This window comes from Phyllobates terribilis, unplaced genomic scaffold (assembly GCF_046119375.1).
Source record: "Phyllobates terribilis strain yellow unplaced genomic scaffold, ASM4611937v1 Scaffold_1__5_contigs__length_1240528914, whole genome shotgun sequence".
NCBI lineage: Eukaryota > Metazoa > Chordata > Amphibia > Anura > Dendrobatidae > Phyllobates > Phyllobates terribilis.
In genome coordinates, this window is record NW_027362761.1 from 1,046,497,156 (window position 1) to 1,046,524,724 (window position 27,569).

A 27,569-nucleotide genomic window follows, 5' to 3' on the forward strand; every position below is an offset into this window, starting at 1 on the left:
TGAAACCTGTTTTCATCTTCCTGACCAGGCCAATTTTTTGAATTCTGACCAGTGTCACTTTATGAGGTAATTACTCTGGAACGCTTCAACGGATCCCGGTAATTCTGAAACATGTTTTTCGTGACATATTGTACTTCATGATAGTGGTAAAATTTCTTTCATATGACTTACGTTTATTTGTGAAAAAATCGGAAATTTGATGAAAAAAAGTGAACATTTTTCAATTTTCAAAATTTTAATTTTTATGCCCTTAAATCAGAGTCATGTCACACAAAATAATTAATAAATAACATTTCCCACATGTCTACTTTACATCAGCACAATTTTGGAAACATGATTTTTTAGGCAGTTATAAGGGTTAAAAGTTGATCAGCGATTTCTCATTTTTACAACAAAATTTACAAAACCATTTTTTTTAAGGGACCGCATCACATTTGAAGTGACTTTGAGGGGTCTATATGACAGAAAATACACAAAACTGACACTATTCTAAAAACTGCACCCCTCAAGGAGCTCAAAACCACATTCAAGAAGTTTATTAATCCTTCATGTGCTTCACAAGAATTAATGGAATTTGGAAACCAGCTCCTGCTCCTCCTGCTCCTTCTCCTCATTATTACCCAATCCGCGTTGAGATGAGGCTGGGCTGTGTAGCATCACCCTGTATAGTTCCTTGCATTTCAGTAGACAGAGAAGCGGGACGATGCTAATTATGGCGTCATCGCCGCTCACCATCTTGGTCGAGTCCTCAAAGTTTTGGAGGATGGCACAGATGTCAGACATCCATGCCCACTTATTAGCTCTTATGCGTGGAGGCTGACCTGAATACCAATGGGCGTGTTGAAGTTGGTACTCAACAACTGCCTTGTGATACTCACAAATCCTTCTCAACATATGCAACGTTAAGTTCCAACATATGGTGACATCACACCCCAGTCGGTGAGCTGGAAGCTGCAAACGCTGCTGAAGCACTGTCAGGGCGGCGGAAGCTGTAGCTGACTTTCGGAAATGGGCACACATGTGGCTCAGGCAGATTTTGGTAGGCTTTGAGAAACTGCTGAACCACTAAGTTGAGCACATGGGCCAGGCATGGTATGTGTGCAAGGTTGCCAAGCTTCAGAGCCTCCACCAGCTATCGGCCATTGTCACACACGACCATGCCTGGCTGTAAGCAGATAAGCTTCAAGTGAGCCTGTTGCTGCTTGGCCGAGGCAGTGCTGCAGTGCTTCCAGCTTGAGACTGATGTGGTCATTTCTGAGATGGAGGCTGAAGAGGAGGAGGAGGTTCAGGAGCTGTAGAATGTGGGGGCAACCCTGATTGACCCAGGGCCCACAATCCTTGGCATCAGGAGGACGTGTTCCGTCCCTGGACCCAACTGAGTCTTGGCTTCCACAATATTAATCCAGTGTGCCGTCAGTGAAATGTACCATTTCTGGCCACAAGCACTTGTCCACATGTCCATGGTTAGGTGGACCTCCCCAGTAACTTCGTTGGTGAGGGCACAAGTAATGTTCTGGGACATGTGCTTGTGTAAGGCGGGGATGGCACACCAAAAGAAATAGAGGCGGCTGGGGACAGAGTACCGAGGGACAGCCACCATAAGGTTTCGGAAAGCTTCTGTCTCCACGAGCCTAAAAGGCAACATTTCCAGTGCAAGCAATCGAGAAATATGTCAGTTTAGTATTGTGGCTTGTGAGTGCGTGGCTGCAGATTTGCGCTTGCATTCCCAGGACTGGGGTAGGGACAACTGAACGCTGCGCTGGGACAAGGACGTGGATGTGGTTGCTGACGGTTATGGTTGCAAGTGTGCAACGACAGGTGCAGGGTGGGATGCAGCTTCACCTGCATCATGGACAGGGGATTGGCGTATACGCACAATAGGGAAAAAGACAGTTGTCACCTGCAGACACCATCTCTGTACTCTGTCGTTCAGCCCAACTAGTCGGGTGCTTTGCTGTCATGTGCCTGAGCATGCTGGTGGTGGTTAGGCTGGTAGTTTTTCTGCCCCTGCTGATGCTGTCATGGCAAATATTGCAAATGGCCTTTTTTGGGTTAACTGGACAGTCTTTAAAAAAGAGCCAGACTCGGGAAGACCTAACAGTTGGACTGGCAACTTCCCTCGTATTGGTGTTTTGGGGAACAGTTGTCTGCCTTGTGTCTGTGGTAACCCCACTGCTTGTTCCTGCCTGTTGTGGTACTACGCCTCCCTCCCCCTCTGTCCTTGCTATGCATGTCACCTTGCCAGGTTGGGTCAGTGACTTCATTGTCCACCACCTCGTATTCCATGTATGCACCCTCGGCCTCTTCCTGACTTGCTGGCAATTGTGTCTCATCATCATCCACCTCTTGCGACAGTAATTGCACTTTCCCACCTTCGCCTTCATGTGACCATGGCTGCTCAAATATTTGGGCATCGCTTCATGTGATCTCCTCTTGCCTCGCTTGAAGCGAGAGGCCAGAATCTATAAACGATAAATGGAAATGTGAACAGCTCTTCAGAGTGTCCAAGTGTGGGATCACTTGTCTTCATGCACTCGGCATGGTGGGAGGAAGGAGGATCAGGGTGAGGAGTATGTAGTCCAAACTCACGGCTACTGAGACTGGACCGTGTGGAAGACAGGGTGGTGGTGGTGTTGGCAAACTGACTGGAAGCATTATCTGCTATCCAACCAACAACCTTTTCACACTGGTCTGGCTTCAATGGTGATGTTCCGCGGTCCCATAGAAAGTGGGACAGGAAGCTATGTCGACATGATGTGGGAGCTTGTTGTGCTCCCTCAGCAGGCACAGTTTCATCTTGCCCACAGCCTCGGGCTCTGCGGGCAACAACAGCATCACGTCCACTTCCCCATTCCTAACGACGCACCTTGCCCATTTTAAATGGAGTTTAATATTTTGCCCCTTGCAAAAAATGTCATGGTTATTACCGCAGTAATATTTGATCATGTCTGATGACCAATTTTTTTAGGCAGTGCCGATATAGGGATGCTATTGGTCAGCGGCCAAGTGTGGATATGTTTTGAACATACAACTGGCAGACTTTAAATGGAGTATAATATTTTGCAGCTTGCAAAAAATGTCAGGGTTATTACAGCAGTAATATTTGATCACGTCTGATGACCATTTTTTTGTTGGCAGTGCCGGTATAGCGATGCTATTGGTCAGCAAACAAGTGTGGATATATTTTGGACACACAAATATCAGACTTTACAGTAAATGGAGTATAATATTTTGCAGCTTCCAAAAAAATTCAGGATTAATACTGCAGTAATATTTGACCACCTGAGATGATGGGCAAGTTTCTCTGCTTGCATAATACAGCAATGCTATTCAAATCAACCAAATCTGGCTGTATGCTGCTAACAAGAAAGTAGAGCAGTAAAAATTGTGTATTATATTGCTTTTCACTAAAATTAGCAGGATTAAGAACAAAAAGAATGTTATTAGCCGTGATATCTAGTGCTATTGATAGGAGTATTCTGTACTATACTAGGTCTCCACAAACTCTGCCTAACTAGTGCTATCAGCAGAATTAATATTCTACAGAATGAGCCCTTAGGAGGACTGTTAGAGTAGATTAGTAATTGTGGTGTGGAATCTCTCTTTAAAATAACCGCCAATTCTCTCCCTTGCTCAGATGCTCTCCCTACTCTGCCTCTTTGACCAGTAGACTGTGACAAGCATAGTGTCCTGGGTCTTATATAGACCCAATGATGGGTACGGCATTACAGTGACTGTCAGGTAATCCCTCCATGGAAATTGACTGCTTAATATGTGCCAAACATGCGAGGCGGGGACTCGAGCTCCCGCCCGAACATTCAAAAAATACTCGCCGAGTAATGAGCATCTCGAGCACTGTAATGCTCGGGTGTGTAACGAGTAGTGACGAGCATGCTTGCTCATCACTAGTGGCTTGTTATTTGTGGTACAAGATGACGTTTTCAATGGTACTATTTTTATTTATTTGTGTCTTTTTGATCTCGTTTTAGTCTACTTTTTGTTCGGTGGTATGTTGATAAAACATAGTTTTTTGACTTGCTTTTAATTTATTTTCTTTACGGTGTTCACTGAAGGGGTTAACTAGTGGAACTGTTATACATATAGGTCGTGTCGTATCTAACGCAGTGATACCAAATATGTGTACTTTTTTTTGTTTATTTTTTTTTAACACAGATAAATGTATTTATTGGATTCATATTTTTTCTTTTTTTGTTCTTTATTTTGTGATTTTTTTTTTTTATATTTCTATCATTTTTTTTAAACTTTTTTACATTGCCCCACTATGGGACATTAACTTTCCCTGCCCTGATCGCTGATCTAACACTCTGCAGTGCTTCTGCACTGCAGAGCATCAGATCAGCGTTTGACAGGCAGAAAGGAAGAGTCTCAGCTCCTGCTCTCTGAGCAAGCTCTGAGAAGCCAGCTTCCTGCAGGACCCTGAAGGACTCCGTGGCCATCTTGGGACCGGGGGTCAACATGGAGACCATCAGCACAATGCAATCGCATGGCGTTGTGCTGATGGAAGCACAGAGGGGGCTCGCTCCCTCTGCGATGCCCCGCGATGTTGCTGTCACTATTGACAGCGGCATCGGAGGGGTTAAACACCTGCGATTGGTGCTAGTGACTCGCCCCCTGGGCCTTGGGGCACTCGGTTCCGGGCAATAGGGGAACGATGGGAGTAGTAGTGGCAACCCGGTTCCGTGGCTCAGGGTGGTCAGGGCAGTGGTAGTCCGTTATGTGCTGATGATTATGTCCGACTACGCCACCCGTGGATTGCGGTTATTAGGAACCGCCGCTGCATGCAGACCGCTGGGGCTGATGAGGTGTGCAGCTAGGGTAGTGTGACTCCCCACGGGAAGAGTGCGGCCCCAGGGCAGTATAATGGATGGTGGGAGTGATGGTAGTGAGAGTCCCAGTGCTGATAGTGCTGGAGGAGCAAGGAGCACGCAGACAACAGGTTGCAGTCCAGGGTCTTTAATAGAACAGGTAAATTCACCCATAAACAGTCCCAGCTAGGAGGGGACCTGGATGTCTGAGAGCAACGGGGAAATTGGCCCTGGTCAGGGTGAGGGTGTAGGCCTACCGTGCTTTCCGTGCTCCTTCTGGCTATCTCCTCGTTATAGGGTAACAGCCCACGTTTCCGAGCTTTCCGTGTACTCTCGCCTGTATGGCCTGCGACGTGGGTTCCTTTCTGCTCCCAGCCTTGTACGGCTTTGCTGGTCCCTTCTGTTGTGGCAGGGCCTCCAGGCTTCTTAGGCCAAGGAATATACAGTCCCCTGCGGACTGTTATCTGCTGGGGGATGTGGAATCCTCCCAGCCTCAGACACCAAAGTCTGGTAAATTAAGTCCGTTATCAGGCTCTCTTCGCCCCTTGTCTCTGGCTTGTGGCTCTCCTCCTGCCACACTTCCTCTTAGGTGCAGTGCAACTGTCCCTCTCTGCTCTGGGACCTGAATCCTGAGACAGGTCGCCCAGCTCTCTCTAACCCTGCCCCCAGCACCAGCTTTTATAGGGGCAGCCTGCTCCCCCTACTGGCCTGAGACAGGAGGTACTGCATGCTAATGTTCCCCTGACTAGAGAACCTCCCCCTTGCTCTCAGACACAGCTTTATTACATTTTGTGGCATCCAGGCCAGGGTGACACACTAGCACTGATCGTGGGCATTGCTGCGGGGTGTCAGCTTTCATATAGAGCTGACACCCACACACAATCGCAGCAGCCCTCAGCGTGAGCCTGCGCGATTGTGAAGCAGCATACTATATATACGGCGGTTTGCGGGAACGCAGCTCCCGCAGCGCTGTATATACGGTGCTCATCGGGAAGGGGTTAAAGCACCTTTACATTCATGGCATTAGTTTTGGTTCTCTTTAAGCAAATACCAAAGTAATCAGTTATTTAAAGGGATTGTGTAATGAAGACACCCCTCCTTTCCATAAAACCAATCACATTTCCCTGCTCAGGATTCCCCTCAGTGAGGCAAAACCTGAATCTGGTGGATTTAACTGTCCTTGAAGTGAAATAAATCTATCCATATGAATAGCAGCCACATTATACTAAAATTGTACATAGATGGCTGTGGCTTCCACAGAATGGGAGAGTCGGTACCTGGCCGATCAAATGATCAAACAGAAACACATGAAATCGGTTGTCTCTGGTGTGATACTGATAGTTTCTTTATAATTATTTATCTCCTAAACGGAATTAAAATAAGAATGGTCGATACTGATTTCCTCAGTATGGCAAATTCAAATACTGGTGTGTAAAAAGGGAATTAATATTAGACATCTATTTACATTTTATGGTGAAAATGTATCCCAAGTTCCCAACAGTATGTTAAAGGTATGTTCAAACCTTAAAGGGAATCAGTCAGTAGGATCAACTCTCCTAAGCCGTTTATGTGGGCATCTAGGTCATAGGAAGCTGAATAAAATGATACATTCATATCTGCGATTTGATGTCTTATTCCAGAAAAATCCAAATTTTTCTTGATAAGTAAATAAGCTGTTAAATTCTATAGGTGACACATAGATCTCCAAGAGAATCTGCCTCCATAAAATATTTTAATTGAAATGGGCCGTTATCAGTGTGAGACATGTAATGGCTGACAGTCTGCTCTCCCGATTCTACATATCTCACACTTGTAATGCCGCCTTTCATTTAAAATAAGCTCTGGAGGTAGAATCTCAGGGACATCTGCGTCCCACCCATAGATCTTAAAAGCTCATTTACATATTAAGAAAAATGTGGATTTTTCTGAAATAAGACATTGGTTTGTAGATATCACGTCATTATTTTATTCAGCTTCCTATGACTTGCATGTCCATGTAGATGGTTTAGGAGGGTTGATCCTACCGACAGACGCCCTTTATGTAATTGCAGCAGAAGTTTCTGTGCCAAAAATGCAACTTTTGGCAGGAAAAAAATAATAGATGCGATAATGGTTAAGTCTTACAAATAAATGTTGCTTTATAATCAATTTGCCATTTCAGTGGTAATATAATCCAACAATGCAATAACAATAATACAATTTTACATTTAGGGCCATGATACGACAGCTGCTGCACTTAACTGGTCCTTGTTTTTATTGGGATCTCATCCTGAAGTTCAGAAGAAGGTTCACAAAGAGCTTGATGACACATTTGGTAAGACCTATCTTCAATACATCATTTCTTAGCCAAATTAGTTGCTTTATTGATGAACAACACAAGTCTCTGTCATACAAAGTCTATTAAATAGCCCAGCCTGTGATGCACGATGTAATTTGTATAATGCAGAAAAATTCAAATAAAAAAATATTTTTATAGTCAAAATGAAGAAAGTTACCATAAAAGGGACTGTCTGGTTTTAAAGTAAAATATCCTAATTGATCAGTTTAAATTAACAAAATAATCTAGATTCTGTGAAAGGCAGCTAAATCATGATGCACAACTGGCTAATGCCACAAGACTGACAAGGTAGCAGAAAGAGGCGGTAAACAAATAATGTTCTATAATGTGCTCAGGGAAGCCTGATTAGTATACAGTACCTTTGTGGACTATTATTTGTAGCATTGTTTACTGCTGCTCTAATGCCGATTCCCTTTCTTTGTTTTCCCCCACCCACCCCTAGTCTTTGCTGCAAAGCTGCAGTGTGGACATCCCATCCTCAACACGTGACCACTGAAACCAATCATTCTGCTTAGCGGGCATTGCTGAGGTAGATGGCATAAGACTGCTGAGACCAGTAATTGGCTGTAGCATTCTGGAGTTACCGCTGCAGACATAATAAGCAGCAAAGAGGAAGCACTAAAATCGCACAGACTCTGTTGCTACCTTGTCACTTATGTTATATTAGTCAATTATGCTTCATGGGCTAACTGCCTGTGACAGAAGCTGCAGGTCATATATCCTGCTTCTACCCTGTAGCAAGAGGACTGGCCCACGGCAAATACTTGAATCCCCTGATGGGCCCTCCATATATGAACAGTAGTTGGCACAGTAGAGTACTATTGATTCTAGCCAAAGAACAGTGAATCAAGCCAAAGAAAATTTTTACCTGTAGTCATAATGGTAATCTGCAGGTAAACACCATTTTAAATATGTGATCGTCTAGTTGGCAGTGCAGTAACAGGGAGAACATGAAATTACGTATATTCTCCATACAGCCACTTGCTTTTAGTCATCGGGGCTGCAGTAGGCAGTGATCAGTCAACGATAAGTACACCGTAAGCACACTATAAACACTAAGTAAAAGAGGGAACCATTGTGTCTCCTGGCAGTGGGTATATCTTTGGGTATTATAAATAAAAAACAATGTGAATACTTTGTTAGAAAATGCAACCACTGCTATTTTTAATGTATTGCCGAAAACGCATAAAAGAACTTTTTCCACTTCCTGTTCATCCGATTGTTGCAGGAATTGGATCATTAAGTAAACATATTTCTTCTTGGTTAGATGACCCTTGACAACCTATGGTCAAAACCATTCCTGGATATATAAAAGATACAAAGGATCTTCTCACATTACAACAACTTTGTTGGGAAAAAAAACATGTGGCTTACATAAGATATCATGTCGTTATATACTTCCTCACCATACGATCTACCTTTGGAAGCTTTATCATACCATTTCAACAAATGTGATCACTATTTCACAGAATGATGGTCCTACATGCTCTGTAAAACAAAATTTATTTTACAGAGTAACTTTTTTTATATTTGCAGATGTTTTCAATCTACAGATGAAAGGCTGTACAATGAGGCAAAATTCGTCTCCTCATTGGCCAACCTCTATATGTGTTATGATCTGCAACAAGAACTAAGGAAAGATAGGGGAAAGCTGTCCCTACAGTAAGACTAAGCTGAATCCCTACAATGTAGCGGGCTGCCTGTTCCTAGTGAACAGACCCGCCTTCGTCCTCGGCTAGTCTGAACGAAGACCTATAGAATTAAGGGAGGAATCCCAAAAAGAACTAAGGACTGGGACAAAAATGGGACACCTCCTAAACAGAAGTTGTTGTAGAACACAAAAGACAAACTGACAAAAAGTACTAGAGGTCCCAGAGGACCAAGCGAACTGACAGAAATAGGCACCGAAGCACCAGGCTAGCAAGACAGTCAAACAACACTGAAGTCCAGCAAAGCCAGAAGGACGGAGCTGGAATATATAGGCAGATGGTCACGTGACCGCAAAACAAAAGATAGAAAAACTAACAGGAGGGTTCTAACAGTACCCCCTCTTTTATGAGGATCCTCCGGATCCTCCAGGCCCAGGCCTATCCGGAAACCTCCTGTGGGAAGCTTTAACAAGCCTAGGAGCAGAGACATCATCCGTCCTTACCCAGGAGTTGTCTTATGGACCGAAACCCTTCCAGGAGACAAGGTACTGTAATCTCCCTCTATGCCATCTAGAATTCAAGATACGCGAAATCTCAAATTCGCCGTCTTCCACCACAGGAGGAACTGTGACAGTGGCGTCCCTATCAGAAATGTCAGCCTTTTTCAACAAGGAAACATGAAACACCAGATTAATCTTCCAGGAAGTAGGGACATTCAACCTAACAGCAGATGTGTTAACAACCTGAAGCACTTTAAATGGACCCATAAACTTAGGACCCATTTTTTAGAGGGAATCCTCAACTGCAGGTACTTCGAGGACAACCAAACCATGTCACCCACAGTAAACAAAACCTCTTTACGTTTCCTGTCAAAATACTTCTTGGATTTCTTGTTAGCCTCTTGAAGATTGCAACGTACATTAGTCCAAACTCTCTCCAAATCACAGGAAAAATTCTCCTCCTCCGGCACCGCCGACTCTAATTTGGAGAACGAACCAAAAGACGGATGTCTCCCAGTACAACAAAAAAAAGGAGAACACCCAGCAGAGGAGGATGTATGATTGTTAAGAGCAAATTCTGCGAGAGGCAGAAACTCAGACCACACCTCTTGATTGTCTGCCACAAAACAACGCAAAAACTGTTCAACATCCTGGTTCTTTCTTTCAGTCTGTCCATTAGACTCAGGATGATAACCAGACAAAAATGACAAATGGACTCCCAACCTGTCACAAAAAGCACGCCAAAAGTGAGCCACAAACTGAGGTCCTCTATCAGAAACAATATCTGTGGGAGCGCCATGGAGTTTGACAATCTCCTTAACAAACGCCTTAGCGAGTGTCTTGGCGCAGGGCAGCTTAATGAATGGAACCAAGTGACACATCTTACTAAAATGGTCCACGACCACCCAGATGACAGTAAAACCCTCGGACACAGGAAGATCAGTAATAAAATCCATTGTGAGATGCGTCCAAGGCACATTAGGAACTTCCAGAGGGCAAAGCAACCCCGCAGCAGGAGTATGTGAAGCCTTTGACCTAGCACACACAGTACACTGACGCACCCACTTGATGACTTCCTTCTGCCATCCAGGCCACCAAAAACTGCGACTGATAAGTCTCTTAGTTTCCGAAATTCCTGGATGACCTGCCAACCGAGACTCATGAAACTCCACAAACAAATCTCTCCTAAAGGCTCTAGGCACGAACAACCTCCCATGGGGAGTGTTAGATGGAGCATCATCTTGAGCTTTCAGAATCCCATTCTCCAAAACGGAGTCCAAAGCCTCCACCACAACTCCTTTCAGTAAAATGCTCTCCTCCTCCTCGGCACTGATCGTAGGAGAGAAACTGTGAGATAAAGCATCGGCTTTAACATTCTTAGTACCAGGGATATAGGTAACAGAAAAATGAAACCGAGAAAAAAAAGTGCCCACCTAGCTTGACGGGCATTCAAGCGCTTGGCAGCATCCAGATAGATCAAATTCTTATGATCTGTGAAAACCTGAATAGGAAATCTAGCGCCTTCCAAAAAATGACGCCAATGTTCAAACGCAAGTTTAATAGCCAGCAACTCCCGATTTCCAACATCATAATTCAGTTCGGTTTCTGAAAATTTCCTCAAAAAGAAGGCACAAGGATGTACTCCACCCTTGTTCTCCTGAGACAAAACTGCTCCGAACCCCACTGATGAAGCATCGACCTCGACCAAAAAAGGCTTGGTCTCATCAGGCTGCATAAGGATAGGGGCAGAACTGAACCTCTCCTTGAGATACTAAAACGCTTCAATGGCCTCAGTAGTCAACTGGGCCGTATTCACACCTTTCTTGGTGAGATCGGTTAGAGGTTTAACAATTACAGAAAAATTCTTAATGAATTTCCTGTAATAATTGGCAAAACCCAAAAATCTCTGTATAGATTTCAAACCAATAGGCCTAGGCCATTCCTGCACAGCCTGAACCTTCACAGGGTCCATCTCAAAGCCCTCGCTGGAGACAATGTAGCCCAAAAAACTAATTTTCTGCACAGCGAACTCACATTTCTCCAGCTGAGCAAAGAGTGAATTATCACTCAATAACTGCAAAACTTCACGTACACTCTGCCAATGGGACTCCAGATCTGACGAATAAATCAAGATGTCATCCAAATACACAACCACATTCTTACCAATCAAAGGTCTCAGGACGTCGTTAATAAGGTTCTGAAAAAATGCAGGTGCATTGGTAAGACTAAAAGGCATCACCAGATTCTCAAAATGACCTACCGGAGTGTTAAAAGCAGTTTTCCATTCATCACCCTCCTTCACTCGTAACAAATTGTATGCCCCCCGGAGATCAATTTTGGAGAACCACTTGGCTCCCACTAACTGGTTAAATAAGTCAGGAATTAACGGCAATGGGTAGGAATTGCGTACGGTAATCTTATTAATTTCACGAAAATCCAGACATGGACGTAAACCGCCGTCCTTTTTTTAACAAAGAAGAATCCAACTGCCACCGGCGACTTAGAAGGTCTAATGTGACCAGTAGCCAGGCTAGTCTCTATGTACTCCTCCAAAGCCTTTCTTTCAGGGATAGTCAGATTAAACAAGCGACTTTTGGGAACAGTAGCACCCGGAACAAACTCAATGTCGCAATCATAATCCCTATAAGGAGGTAAAACTTGCGACTCCTCCTCCGAAAAAACCCTCCAAAAATCTTGAATAGGTACCGGTAATTCCCCTTTTACCACAGCCGCAATGCGACCATTACAACATTTATCATAGCACTTCGGACTCCAAGACTTAATCACATTAGTAGACCAGTCCAATAAAGGATAGTGCAGTTTTAACCAAGGCAATCCTAGAACAACTGGAGAGGGCAAATTATCCAAAACAACCAAGTCCAAATTTCTTGGTGAACTCCATTGATAGTGAGGGAAAATGCAGCAGTCTTGTGAGTAATACATTTCAAAGGAGTGTTATCAATTGCAACCACAGAAATAGGTGATGACAAAGGTATGGATTTCAATATCAGGTTTTCCAAAAACCCTTTATCAATCACATTAAGTGTTGAACCACAATCCACAAATACCTGAAATTCATTCAAATCTCCCTGAAAAGTAGTACTCCCAGAAAGAAATAATCCTGCAGAGCGTAAACAAGCTATACAGGCGTAACTGACCTTTTTTTTTTCTTTACTTAAACGACGCTCACAATACTTAATCAAATGGTCAGCTTTACCACAATAAAGACACAAACCTTCGGCGAATCCCCGGTCTCTTTCCTGAGAGCGGAGTGACATTGTCCCCACCTCCATTGGTGCTTCGCTGTCAGAGCAGATTTTCTGGGAACTAGGACCTGACGAGTTTTCACATCAATCACCCTGGACCTCAGTCTCCTGTCCACACGAACAGCTAACTGCATAGCCTCCTGCAGTGTCTCAGGTGCAGGGAATTCAATTAGTAAATCGTTAACCCTTTCACTCAGACCAGCAAGAAATAAACATCTCAGCGCAGAATTATTCCATTTAACCTCTGAGGCCCATCTCCTGAAGTGTGTGCAATAATTTTCAACATCATCTGACCCCTGATTCAAACGTCTAAGTTCTGATTCAGCAGATGAGATTCGATCAGGATCGTCATATAATAGCCCCATAGCAGAAAAAAATTCCTCAACAGACCCCAAACATGGATCATTAGGTTGGAGAGAAAAGGCCCACCCCTGTGGTTCCTTGCGCAAAAGTGACATAATAAAACCAATGCGCTGTGATTCATTCCCAGAGGATCTTGGTCTCAAACAAAAATATAACAAACAAGCATTTTTAAAGGAAAAAAAATCTTGCTGTTTGCCACAAAAAGCATCAGGCAGTCCTACCTTGGGATCGACAAAATGCACTCTAGAACAACTAGTCACGTGTTGCTGGAGCTCGGCCACCTCCAGAGACAATCCCTGCAAGCGTTGAGCCAACTCCTGGACAGAAACCATACTGATCCCCAAATTTCTTTCCTTTTAAGTTTTTTTTTTTGGGCTGGACTTACTGTTATGATCTGCAACAAGAACTAAGGAAAGATAGGGGAAAGCTGTCCCTACAGTAAGACTAAGCTGAATCCCTACGATGTAGCGGGCTGCCTGTTCCTAGTGAACAGACCCGCCTTCGTCCTCGGCTAGTCTGAACGAAGACCTATAGAATTAAGGGAGGGGTCCCTAAAAGAACTAAGGACTGGGACAAAAATGGGACACCTCCTAAACAGAAGTTGTTGTAGAACACAAAAGACAAACTGACAAAAAAGTGCTAGCACCAGGCTAGCAAGACAGTCAAACAACACTGAAGTCCAGCAAAGCCAGAAGGGCAGAGCTGGAATATATAGGCAGATGGTCACGTGACCCAAAACACAAGATAGAAAAACTAACAGGAGGGTTCTAACAATATGTCTTGGTGGGAGAATTGTCTGTATGCGACCATCAACCTTTATCTTGGTTATATAAAGTGGTATGGTCGTTATATAGATGATCTCCTCCTCATCTGACAGAGTGGCAAAATGTATATTTTTTAAATTTTTAAACACTAACATTCTGAATCTTCATTTTAGAGTTGATTGTCATGATCACACTGTTTCTTTCCTGGACATATCATTTGGAGATGTACATGGTGGCTCTATTAAAACCACTCTACATAGAAAACCAATAAGTGGCAATACCATTTTACACATGGACAGTTGTTATCCCAGACATACTGTCAGAAATGTACCCATTGGTGAATATGTTTGAGCCAAATGTGCCTATTCAGAAAATAGGGCATATGAACCTAAAACAAAAAAGTTTACAAATAGAGTTAGACAACTGGGTAAAAAAATAAAACTTTATGTAGAGCTAAGAGCACTGAAGACCTTAAAACACAAGATAATTATTTTTCTATCACACCAAAAACACAAAATAACATTATTTTCTCTACTCCCAATAGTGCAGTTTAGGAAATTATAACCTAAGGGATTTTAAGCCCTCTCCCTGTTCTTTATCAAGACGCAAATTTGGCATAAATACTTGAGAATGGCATCATGTTTATAGCCAGACAGGGTGTGTCTATTGGTAACAAGATTTCGCCAAGCCTATACCCTTCACATGACAAATCCAAAGATGGGCAGCACGGTGGCTCAGTGGTTAACCCTTGCAGCATTGGGGTCCTGGGTTCAAATCCCACCAAGAACAACATCTGCAAGGAGTTTGTATGTTCTCCCCGTGTTTGCGTGGGTTTCCTCCGGGTTCTCCGGCTTCCTCCCACACTCCAAAGACATACTGATAGGGAATGTAGATTGTGAGCCCCAATGGGGACAGTTCTGATAATGTCTGGAAAGCGCTGCATAATATGTTAGCCCTATATAAAAATAAAGATTATTATTATTATTATTATTATTATTATATGTAGCTCACTGTAAAAGAGTCTTTTCATTGTGCTACATCACCATGCTATATGGAAATCCATAAATAAAATTAATCAGTTTTTAATAAGAACTAAAATACAATAATAACTACTTTGTAAATTGCAACACAACACATGATGCTTATGTTATTAATTGTCATGCGTGCAAAAAAAAAATATGTTGTCATTACTACTAGGAAATTTTAAAAAAAATGTATATTAGAGCAAGGGCAGTATCTCAATATTCAAACATACAATAGTATTAGTATTATATAGAATCCTAGGTCAATTTGTGAATGAGCATACTGTAATGTAATATTTGCATGTACCTGAATAGTGGGAATGCAACGCCAATGGTAATGGTTGGCCCTTGGAATTCCTGTCCACTATTGCCCAGTAGTATATTTGTCATTTATTCTTTACAAGAATATGTTTTCCCTTTATAAGCCTTTTAGTCTAATAGGGAGCACAATAAACTTTGTAAGTGAAGAGATCCTGTTTGCTTGACATTACAGCTGCTACAATGTTCTGCATAGTGATAAAAATAAGCAGAAAAGCAAGCTGACCTTCAGCATGAACAGAAGTAAAGAAAGTAATGGGAATAACATTGTTAACTGAGCAGAGAGTGGTTCATCAGTAACTAAGACTGCTTTAAATGTGTCCTAAAATCTCCTTTAACCACTTACCACAAAATTACATATCTGTACATCTTTAGCGAGAGGTAATTCCTACAGAATGCCATAATGTTCAGCATGGTAATTTAATTAGCAGCTGTGCCCATTCAATCACTAACAGTAGGGCGATTGTGGTTGACTGAAGCTGACACAAAGACTAAAGTGTCGATTAGATTACCCCTAAACATTATAAATCCCAACAATTCCTGTTGGAGTTAATATAATGATAACGGGTGCAGTAAGTTTAGTTGTAGATCATGAAAAAAGTGCTGGCATGAATAATGACTCATTTATCAAAATATCTCACATTGCATGATAAATTTCATGCAACTGGCAAGACGTGTTAGCCACCTTTCTCTTTCGTACATCGCCTAATCGCTCATGCAAATATTCCGCAATATTTTCAGCCAAAAACTGTGCACATTTTTAATAAATTTGGCACCATTTAAAACATCCATGAACGATACACTTTTTCCAGACACTTTGCAAAATGTTTAGAGTAAAAACAATATAAATTTGTTATGTGTCGCGTGCTTTTTTTTTTTTTTAGCAAATCTTGTTCCACTTTCTAGGTAATCTTTCCATATTGCTTCTTCTGGCAGAGTATTTATGTGATTTGTTAAAATTAGCACAGAAAGGCCAGTAAAAAACTGCTTTGACCACTTACTAACTCACTTAAGGTATGTGCACACGATGACTTTTCAGGCATGTATACTCTGTAACCTTTCTGAAAATGTATGCGCTGAAAAGAATGAACATATTAATTTCTGTGTAAAAGTAACTTGCTGTGTAGATGTTCAGTCTTTTGAGCTTTTTTTTAATCTGCTTCATGTTTGTAAAGAAACTAAGTGGATAAAAAAAAAAACCTGGTCATTTTTCAGACGACTTTCAATTAGAAATCGCTCATTATGCTATACAAACAAATTAAATAAAATGCCAACAACAAATCCGTCATAAAAAACACAAAAAATATACTTCAGTAAAAACACCACCAGCATTTTCTGAATCAACTTCTGCTAGAAAAACTCAGGGAGAACGAATGTGTCTATAAGAAATTGTGTGCACATACCCTAAAGCTGTTTTTGCACTACTAATCTGGTCCCTCAAACTTAATAGAAAATTGTCACTACATCAGCCATAACTTCACCATAGACAATTATATGAACATGAGGAAATTTATGTACATTTGGCACAAATTGCTCCTTAAATATTTATTCAGTTTAAAGGGGTTGTCCACTTCTCAGAGAAACCCTTCTGAATTTCTATTTCTCCACTTAGTAAAATAATAACACTTACACTCACTTCCAGTGCCGGTCCCGTTCCTACTACTAGGACTACCCCTTCCGAATCCCTATATTTTCCCCCAGTAAAATAATAACAAATACTCACCTCCAGTGTCGCCACCATTCCAGTGGTGTCAGCACTGGCTTTCCCGGGGCTTGCATGACATAACCCTGAAGCCAGTCAGTGCTGGCTTCGCTCTCCCTTCCTTCGGACAAATCAAGACATTCGAAGGAAGTGAGAGCTTCTGCTGCTCTCTCACTTCCTCTGAATGTCAATTACATCTGTAGGAGAGGAGAGTGAAGGCAGTGCTGATTGACTGCAGGGATCGTGTGAAATAACAATGTCAGGCTATCCTTAGAAGGGGTAGTCCTAGTAGTAGACAACCACTTTAATTCTTGAAGCAAGGCAATGAAAATTACTTTCACTCTTGATGTGTTAACTGATGCATTATGTTATTCTCTTTAGGTCAGTCTGACCGGCCAGTGACAATGGATGATATGAAGAAGCTGCGATACCTTGAAGCAATTATTAAAGAAGCTCTTCGAATTTTCCCTTCAGTGCCATTCTTTGCACGGACCATTACTGAAGATTGCACCATCAGTAAGACACCTAATGGGGAAGTTCGTCGCCTAGAAAATATTTGTATAAGTGTGAATAAACTGTTTTGTTTTTGCATACAATTAAACCTATATAATGTGTTGGATAATTAGAAGACTTGAGAGAAAGTAAGATTACTGTTGTGTCATGTAAGTGCTGGTCCACATACAGTATGACTACAGTATACTGTATGTAACCATGTATAACACCAATATATGTAGTCATGTAAGACTTACATACTTATGTTTGATACTACAGGAGGATATACTGTACCCAAAGGTGTGAATGTAATTATTTTGCCTTATGCTCTACATCGGGATCCAGAATATTTCCCTCATCCTGAGGAATTTAAGCCGGAAAGATTTTTCTCTGAGAATGCAAGTGGACGTAATCCATATGCATACGTACCATTCTCTGCTGGTCTCAGGAACTGCATTGGTAAGTAGCGAAATGCAAAACACTTGCAAAAACTATGTATATCTATTTAGCCTAAATGTACATGTTCATCATTTGCTATTTGATAGAGTTGAAAACCTGAGCAAATGATATAGTACAGAGGAAGATCTGTCGATAGGCACATCCCAGAAACTTTAAGGAAATATTATGATGCAACCCATCAGATTTCATGACATAATATTGGACTAAATTGGTTTACCTATTAAAGGTTTATCACTAGAGATGGGCGAACCCGAACAGTAAAGTTTGGGGTCCGTACCGAACATCTAGTGTTATTGTTCGGGTTTGGGTGCTTCTCGCTCTGTCATCTGTGTGAAAATGCGGGAAACGGGCTCTGATTGGTGGTAACATCATTACCGCAGGTCAGAGCGCTGTGGGATCACGATGTCAGTGTGATCCCACAGCTGTGACTGTGACTCGCCCAGGGGTATATGGGGGGAGACTCGGTACCCGGGCCTTGACCTTCTGTGGGATGTCATGGCAGTCGGCTCCCGGGCCCGTACCCTGGGGTCACTCTTTAAAAGGGGGTTTGTGTTAACAGTTTTGTCTCGTGATTCCACCTGTGGTTCCCGGTAATGAATACCGGCGCTGCTGCAGACCTCCGGGGGTGATGGGATGGCAGCTGGGATGTTTCTGCTCCCCACAGGCGGACCGGGCCCCCCGGGGCAGTGTAGGTGCAGATGGTGATGCTGGGCGTTGTAGTGCAGGAGCGGTAGCGTGGTGGAAATAACTGACAGAGACAGTGGAGTGAAATCATCCTAGTTTGCTCACAGTTCTTTAAGGTTCCTTAGGTACACTGTCCAGGTGTCAAACTCCCGCGTCGCACTGCGTTTGCCAGGCAGGGGTTCAGCACTCCTTCAGGTATATTAGAAGGACTTAACGGGACCCCCTTTCTTTATGTTCCTTCCTTGACCGACTTCCCGCGCTGGGTCTTCTCCCTCCTGCCCTGCGCTCCCCACACACAGTCCCGATCGGGTAACCTGGAGTTCCCGGACCTACTTGGTGCCCTTCACGGCGGCTAGGGTGAGGTTGTGGCAACTGCACCATGGAAGTGCAGAAGCCTCCGGTTTTTCCAGCCGAGACCTGGAGTAACACGGCTGGTCCAGGGACCGGTTCCCTTCTTGCGGCCTGATCCCTCTGACTCTTGGCAGATTGGGGCGTACGGGTGCCGTCCTGCACTCACCGTACCCCCTTGGATCCCTTCTGTTCCCGGAGCATTCCTCCCTTGCTCCCCTCTCACTCCTGGGCCTCTCTTGCTAGGCCCCACTATGGAGCAGAGCTCCTGAAGAGGCTCTGCTCCCCTCCTCTCCTCTCCTTATTACTCACTGACTGAACTGAACTGAACTCTCTAACTAAGATGGCTTCCCTTTTTATATCTATTCTCTAAGTGCTCCCCTGTTCTACGTCCTCCACCCACACCCACTACTGGTTCCCCCTCTCTTTGGTTCCCCCCACTCCGGCCAGGGACAGGGCAGCAGAAGAAGTGCATAATGCCCTTCCAGCCGGCCTGGAGTAGTGTAGTGTTGAGTGCAGGTGTTGGGGTCCCGGGGCAGTACTCCATCCTTACCTGAAAGAAGGAGATGCTACACCTCTGGGTGAGGTGCAGTACCTCTGTGGCAACTGAACCCTCAGGGGCGCCACAACTGTGACCCACGGTAAAAGCTTACTGCAGGTCACAGGCATCAGCTGATGAGATTACTACTTCCATCACATCAACCGACCCCTGCTATCACTGTTAAAAGTGAAAGCAGGCGCCACTGGATGGGAGAAGTAGTCTCTCATCTGCCGGCGCCTGTGCTCAAAGTAAAAAAAAAAGTTAAAATGAATAAATATATATTGAAATAAAAATAAAAACACATTATACTCACCTACACCTAGTCCCTGATGCCCTTTTCCCCAGTAAAAAATAAAAAAACACCATATACTCACCTTAACGCCTAATCCCCGATGCCCATGTCACCTGTAAAAAAAATCAAAAATAATAACCTACCATATCCCTCTCATATTCACCGTAATCCAGCTAATCCATGAGTTTCTATCGGATCATTTATAGAACAGTCACATCCAGAGATGTGACTGCTCTATCTGGCAGCCGGCGATACACTGACAGGAGCTTAATCGCTCCCACAGTGTACAGCACTGAGCTTCAGTGAGAGAAGTCACACGAGTTCATCAGCCAATGAACTCCTGTGACCTTACTTATGGCACCACTGTGGCTTGAGAAAATTCTCCTGCAGTGGTGGTGCCGTGAGATCATCGGAGCTCATCAGCTGGTGATTTCATTTGACCTCTCTCAATGCAGCTCAGCGCTATGCACTGACACAGGAGCGATTACACCCCTGTGTCAGTGTCAGCCTGCTGTCTTGTAGAGCAGTGACTGCTGATGTGACTGCTCTACAAATGATCCAATCGCCGTGGGACACTCTGGATTATTTTGTCACGTCGGACAGGTGAGGGATATGGTTTTCATTTTTGATTTTTTTACAGGGGACAATGGCTTCAAATGGATTAGGCATTAGGTGAATATAATGTTGCTTTTTTATTTTCTGTATTTTACAGGGGGCAATGGCCTCAGGGGATTAGGCGTTAGGTGAGTATACTGTGTTTTTTATTTTTAAATTAATTATTAAAACCGTGTGGACTTTTATTTCAAACAAAAGATTTTCTTCAGGCCGCGTGCTTATGTGCAAACTTTTACTATTGGGGTGTCTTATAGACGCCTCTCCATTACTAACCTGGGCTTTATGTCAGCTGCCAATACAAGGATGTTATGAACCCCAACCCTATTACCCCACTTGCCACTGCATCAGAACAAATGGAAAGAGCAAGACTAAATTCCAGATTTGGTGCATCTTATTGATGCACCATTTCTGGGGCGGCTGAGAGCTGATGCTATTAGCCTCGGAGGGGGGCAGTATCCATGGCCCCTTCCCTGGCTATTAATATCAGCCCACCGCTGTCTGGTTAGCCTTTGCTGGTTAGATTTTATAGGGGGACCCTACATCAATTTTTTTCTGGGGTCTCCCTGTAATCTAGCCAGAAAATGCTAAGCAAACAGCTGTGGACTATTATGAATAGCCCAGGGATAATTTTGGGCTAATGACCCCTTTCCCTGGCTAGCAATATAAGCCTCCAATGGTCCGCTTTCCCTCTGCTGGTTATGAAAATTACGTGGGAGTCTACGTCTTTTTTTTATTTTTTTTTTATTTATTAACAAGTACAGCATAATACACACCCAAGGCAACCTTAGTTCACAGCCAGCAGCTGGAAATTCCAGTGAACTTTAAATGTTCCTCAATGTTTTCCATGAGTTTTACGGGCCTCGCAGCTGTCGGGAGACCCGGTGGCTTTGAACTGTTGTAACCTGAAAAATGCTGGACTGTTGAATGCTGGAGTGCCGCGTGCCGGATACTGCATGCAGCTCACATCATTGTTGCCTGGTCTCCCTGAGATCAGCATGACCAGGCAACAATAGTGGGAGTTGTAGACAGCACTCACAGTGTACATTAGGTGTAAAATAAAGAATTAAAGAAAAATACAGCTCGGCCTCTTGTGTAATTTTCAGATCTAGCAGAGGGATAGTTGACCACTGGGGGCTGATATTACTAGCCAGGGAAGGGGCCATTAGCCCAAAATGGTCCCTGGCTATTAATAATATCTCACAGATGTTTGATTAACCTTTACTGGCTACATTAAAGGGGGATCCCAGAAAAAAAATTGACATAGGGTCCCCCTATAAATTCTAACCTGCAAAAGTTAAACAGACAGGTGTGAGCTGATATTAATAGCCAGGAAGGACCTTGGATGCTGACCCTCCCATATTAATAATATCAGCCCTCAGCGGCTCCAGAAATGGCGCATCAATTCTGGCACTTAGATGCAATAAGAAGTTCAAACGGTTTTTCACTGCCCTGCTGGTCATCCACGTGGAAAAGATGTCTCAAAACAAAAGATTCCAATAAGGATTTTTTATTTTTGTTTGTTACAAATTAATAATCTACGCATTTTGAAGTCTCTCCAACTTCGTCATCAGGGTGAGGATGATATACCCCATGCGACTGTTTGACAGCTTTAATACATGTGAGGAATGACTAAGATGCAGGCATTCCTCATATGTATTGAAGCTGTCAAACAGTTGCAAATCATGCACACAGTGTGACTAAAGCATAACACCCGAGCACACTGAAGATACTCGGGAAACACCCGAGCATGCTCATAAATCTCGAGTAACGAGCATGCTCGCTCATCACTAATGTGGATAGATAGATGTGGATTGATGTGGATAGATAGATGTGGATAGATATATACACTACTGTTCAAAAGTTTGGGGTCATTTAGAAATTTCATTATTTTTGAAAGAAAAGCACTTTTTTTTTTCAATGAAGTTAACATTAAATGAATCAGAAATATACTCTATACATTGTTAATGTGGTAAATGACTATTCTAGCTGCAAACATCTTGTTTTTATTGCAATACCTACATAGGTATATAGAGGCCCATTTCCAACAACCACCACTCTAGTGCTTTAAAGGTACATTGTGTTTGCTAACTGTGTAAGAAGGCTAATGGATGTTTAGAAAACCCTAGAAAACCCTTGCACAAGTATGTTAGCCCAGCTGAAAACGGTTTGACTGATTTGAGAAGCTATACAATTGACCTTCCTTTGAGCTAGTTGAGAATCTGGAGCATTACATTTGTTTGTTCTATGAAACTCTCAAAATGGCCAGAAAAAGCGAACTTTCATGTGAAACTCGACAGTCTATTCTTGTTCTTAGAAATGAAGGCAATTCCATGCGAGAAATTGCCAAGAAACTGAAGATTTCCTATAACGGTGTGTACTACTCCCTTCAGAGGAGAGCACAAACAGGCTCTAACCAGAGTAGAAAGAGAAGTGGGAGGCCCCGATGCACAACTGAGCAACAAGACAAGTACATTAGAGTCTCTAGTTTGAGAAATCGACGCCTCACAGCTCCACAACTGGCAGCTTATTTAAATAGTACACGCAAAACGCCAGTGTCAACGTCTACAGTGAAGGGGCGACTCCGGGATGCTGGCCTTCAGGGCAAAGTGGCAAAGAAAAAGCCGTATCTGAGACTGGCTAATAAAAGGAAGCGATTAATATGGGCAAAAGAACACAGACATTGGACAGAGGAAGATTGGAAAAAAGTTTTATGGACAGGCGACTGAAAGTTTGAGGTGTTTGGATCACACAGAAGAACATTTGTGAGATGCAGAGGAACTGAAAAGATGCTGGAAGGGTGCCTGACGCCATCTGTCAAGCATGCTGGAGGTAATGTGATGGTCTGGGGTTGTTTTGGTGCTGGTAAAGTGGGAGATTTGTACAAGGTAAATGGGATTTTGAATAAGGAAGGCTATCACTCTATTTTGCAACGCCATGCCATACCGTGTGGACAGCGCTTGATTGGAGCCAATTTCATCCTACAACAGGACAATGACCCAAAGCACACCTCCAAATTATGCATGAACTATTTAGGGAAGAAGCAGGCAGCTGGTATTCTATCTGTAATGGAGTGGCCAGTGCAGTCACCAGATCTCAACCCCATTGAGCTGTTGTGGGAGCAGCTTGACCATATGGTACGCAAAAAGTGCCCATCAAGCCAATTCAACTTGTGGGAGGGGCTTCAGGAAGCATGGGGTTAAATTTCTCAAGATTACTTCAGCAAATTAACAGCTAGAATGGCAAAGGTCTGCAATGCTGTAATTGTTGCAAAGGGAGCATTCTTTGACGAAAGCAAAGTTTGAAGGAGAAAATTATTCTTTCAAATAAAAATCATTATTTCTAACCTTGTCAATATCTGGACTATATTTTCTATTCATTTTGCAACTCATTTGATAAATAAAAGTGTGAGTTTTCATGGAAAACACAAAATTGTCTGGGTGACCCCAAACTTTTGAAAGGTAATGTAGATGGATAGATGTGGATAGATAGATATATGAATGAATCATCGCCCCAATCCTCCTGTACAGCAGCGGAGTCTGGGGTCCTCACACATACCCAGACTGGTCAAGGTGGGACTTCAGCCCAACAAATATTCCACTTGGAATTCTTTAAGCACCTTCACCAGGTCCATCGAAGCATAGTGCCTGTCGGGCTGAGCTGGGCAGATTCCCTCAACACCTAGCAGTTCTGAAGAGGGCGCTGTCCTTCCAGGCTCACCTACATAGTAGCAATCCAAGCTCTCATCACCATAAAGCCCTGCAACATATAGGTGGTCCACCCAATCCAGGACCCCCGGAACAGCACACCCAAATCCAACCTGACCAAATTACCAGTCACAGCAGCCTGACAAAAGCCAGAATCAGGAAGATGGTAGATGAGGGCCAGGAGAGGTACGTCGGTGACTGGAGAAACGAAATCATCACCTCACAGAAACTGACCATTTACCGGTGTTCACAGAGAGACTACAGACTGGCTCCATATCTGGAGAAACTCCTGGACCCCAGAGACCACCAGATCCTGAGCCGGTATAGACTCAGTTCCCACAATCTGGTCATAGAGTCCGGCCGGCACAGACAGAGCTACACGCCCAGGGAGGACAGACTGTGCCCACACTGTGACCTGGAGGCCCTGGAGAATGAGATCCACTTCCTGCTACAGTGCACAAAATGCTCAGCAGTGAGGGACACTCACTTCAGGAGACTCTCCGATCTCTTCCCTGATTTCAACTCCATGAAGGACTAAGAGAAAACATTTATCCTGCTCGGGGAAGAAGAGAGCCTTGTAGAAATAGCAGCGAAGTATGTGAGCGAATGCCATAAGCTGTGAGAAAGAGAACTGTGATATGCCATGGACTTCCATAGCACCCATCCTGGATGTACCCCATCCATCATTCCTATAGTCCCTATCCATCAATCCCACAGTCACTATCCCTATTAATTACTGTACACTTCCTTTGGCAAAACTAATGTTTATTTGATTGTGCCAATAAAGCTTCTTTGAATTAAGATAGATAGATAGGTGAGTATAACTATCTATCTATCTATCTATCTATCTATCTAACGCCCATTCCATTGAAGCCCTGGTCTCCTGTAAAAAAATAAAAAATAAAAAACAAACATAACCCTCACCTGTCTGACATATTGAAATCATCCATGGTGTCCCTCGCAGATCTCACTTGTAGAACAGTCACATCAGCTCTACAGGACAGCTGGCTACACACTGACACAGGAGTGTAATCACTCCTGCGTCAGTATATAGCGCTGAGCTGCCATGGGAGAGGTCACTGGAGTTCATCAGCTAATGAGTTCTGGTGATCTCACCACCGCTGCGTGAGAATCTAGAATCTGTCTATCTATCTATGCATCCATCTATTCATCTATCTATCTCAAATCAAATGGGCTTTATTGGCTGGACTAAGTACATGTTAGCATTGCCAATGCAAGTGATAAAATCATGGGGGCATTGGGAAAGGGATAGGGACATATCCAGGGTGGGGTATCTGGGTCCATGACATATCAGGCTCCTCTTAGTCTGTGGCAGGCACTGACATATTGTGCTGCTATGCCCGCTGCACTTTCCTCTTCCCCCAGTAGTATAGTTTGTCTTCCTCCTCCATGGAGGTGAAGTCTGGGAGGAAGTGAGACAGTTTCATAAAGTGAGTGTCCCTCACTGTGGAGTATTTGGGGCACCTCAGCAAGAAGTGGGCCTCATCCTCCACGGCCTCCTGGGGACACTACTGGCAGAGTATGCAGTCTCGGGGCATGTAGTTCTGTCGGTGCCTCCCGGATTCTATGAGTAGGCTGTGGGCGCTCAGTGTGTACCGGCTCAGGATCTGTCGCTCTTTGGGGTTTGCTAGTTTCTCTAGATATGGGGCCAGTTTGTATTCCCTCTGTAGGTTCTGGTATATCGTCAGTTTCTGTGATTTGGTAATGTTGATCTTCCAGACGCTGAGATATTCCTCTTTGCCTTTGTGTACCGTCTTCTGGATATCCCCTTTTGTCAAGCCATGCAGGTTGGTAGCTTGGTCAAGCTGGTTTGGGGTGATAGTGTTGGGGGGCTTCATTCTCTAGGGCTTCCTGGTGTAGCAAGGCTTTGTGATAGTAGGAGCTGGGACTATTACTCATTGTAGATGAACCTTGAATGATAGCGCCTTCTTCTGGATCTTAAGGTGTAGCGGGAATCTGCCCAGCTCTGCTTGGCAGGCACTGTTTGATGTGCTCCGATGGACTTGGAGCAGGTGTTTGCAGAACTCTAGGTGGAATATTTCTGTTGGTCCAGCGTTCCACTTTGACTAGTTTGGGTATGAGACTGGACCTCAGACTTTGCTGTCATACATAAGGATTGGGGCAATGATGGTATCAAACATTTTTAGCCAGACTGTTACAGGTGCCTTGAGATGCTACAGACTTCTTCTGATGGCATACAAGGCTTTGCATGCCTTGTCTTTCAGCAACTGTATAGCTTGCTTAAAGCTCCCGTATTGGCTGAGTTCTAGGCCCAGGTAGGTGTACTTGTTGGTTTTCGTAAGTGGACAGCTGTCTATTATGAAGGGGGGGTGGTCTGTTAGTTTCTGTTTTCTTTTCTGGAACACCACGATATTAGTTTTCTTCCGGTTGATTGGCAGTGCCTACAGTGGTGGCCAAAAGTATTGACACCCCTGCAATTCTGTCAGATAATACTCAGTTTCTTCCTGAAAATGATTGCAATCACAAATTCTTTGGTCTTATTATCTTCATTTAATTTGCTTGCAAGGAAAAAACACAAAAAGAATTGTCCTAAAGCCAAATTGGATATAATTCCACACCAAACCTAAAAAAGGGGGTGGACAAAAGTATTGGCACTGTTTGAAAAATCATGTGATGCTTCTCTAATTCGTGTAATTAACAGCACCTATAACTTACCCGTGGCACCTAACAGGTGTTGGCAATAACTAAATCACACTTGCAGCCAGTTAACCTGGATTAATGTTGACTCAACCTCTGTCCTGTGTCGTTGTGTGCACCACATTGAGCATGGAGAAAAGAAAGAAGACCAAACAACTGTCTGAGGACTTGAGAAACCAAATTGTGAGGAAGCATGAGCAATCTCAAGCCTACAAGTCCATCTCCAAAGACCTGAATGTTCCTGTGTCTTCCGTACGCAGTGTCATCAAGAAGTTTAAAGACCATGGCACTGTGGCTAACCTCCCTAGATGTGGACGGAAAAGAAAAATTGACGAAAGATTTCAACGCAAGATTGTGCGGATGGTGGATAAAGAACCTCGACTAACATCCAAACAAGTTCAAGCTGCCCTGCAGTCCGAGGGTACAACAGTGTCAACCCGTACTATCAGTCGGCGTCTGAATGAAAAGGGACTGTATGGTAGGATACCCAGGAAGACCCCACTTCTTACCCCGAGACATAAAAAAACCAGGCTGGAGTTTGCCAAAACTTACCTGAGAAAGCCTAAAACGTTTTGGAAGAATGTTCTCTGGTCAGATGAGACAAAAGTAGAGCTTTTGGGCAAAAAGCATCAACATAGAGTGTACAGGAAAAAAAAAGAGGCAAAGAAAAGAACACGGTCCCTACAGTTAAACATGGCGGAGGTTCCCTGAAGTTTTGGGGTTGCTTTGCTGCCTCTGGCACTGGACTGCTTGACCGTGTGCATGGCATTATGAAGTCTGAAGACTACCAACAAATTTTGCAGCATAATGTAGGGCCCAGTGTGAGAAAGCTGGGTCTCCCTCAGAGGTCATGGGTCTTCCAGCAGGACAATGACCCAAAACACACTTCCAAAAGCACTATAAAATGGTTTGAGAGAAAGCACTGGAGACTTCTAAGGTGGCCAGCAATGAGTCCAGACCTGAATCCCATAGAACACCTGTGGAGAGATCTCAAAATGGCAGTTTGG

At 43.5% G+C, this 27,569-nt stretch overlaps 1 protein-coding gene across 2 annotated transcripts in view; it reads left to right on the forward strand.

The window, feature by feature from the left end:
• LOC141158236 (cytochrome P450 4V2-like) overlaps window positions 1-27,569 on the forward strand; it is a 127,559-nt gene that overhangs the window by 90,729 nt on the left and 9,261 nt on the right. For both annotated transcript variants that reach the window (XM_073645358.1, XM_073645357.1), the window contains exons 8-10: window positions 7,038-7,140; window positions 17,130-17,264; window positions 17,520-17,699. In XM_073645358.1, the coding sequence (XP_073501459.1) occupies window positions 7,038-7,140; window positions 17,130-17,264; window positions 17,520-17,699 (418 nt within the window). The remainder of the gene's footprint in view (window positions 1-7,037; window positions 7,141-17,129; window positions 17,265-17,519; window positions 17,700-27,569) is intronic.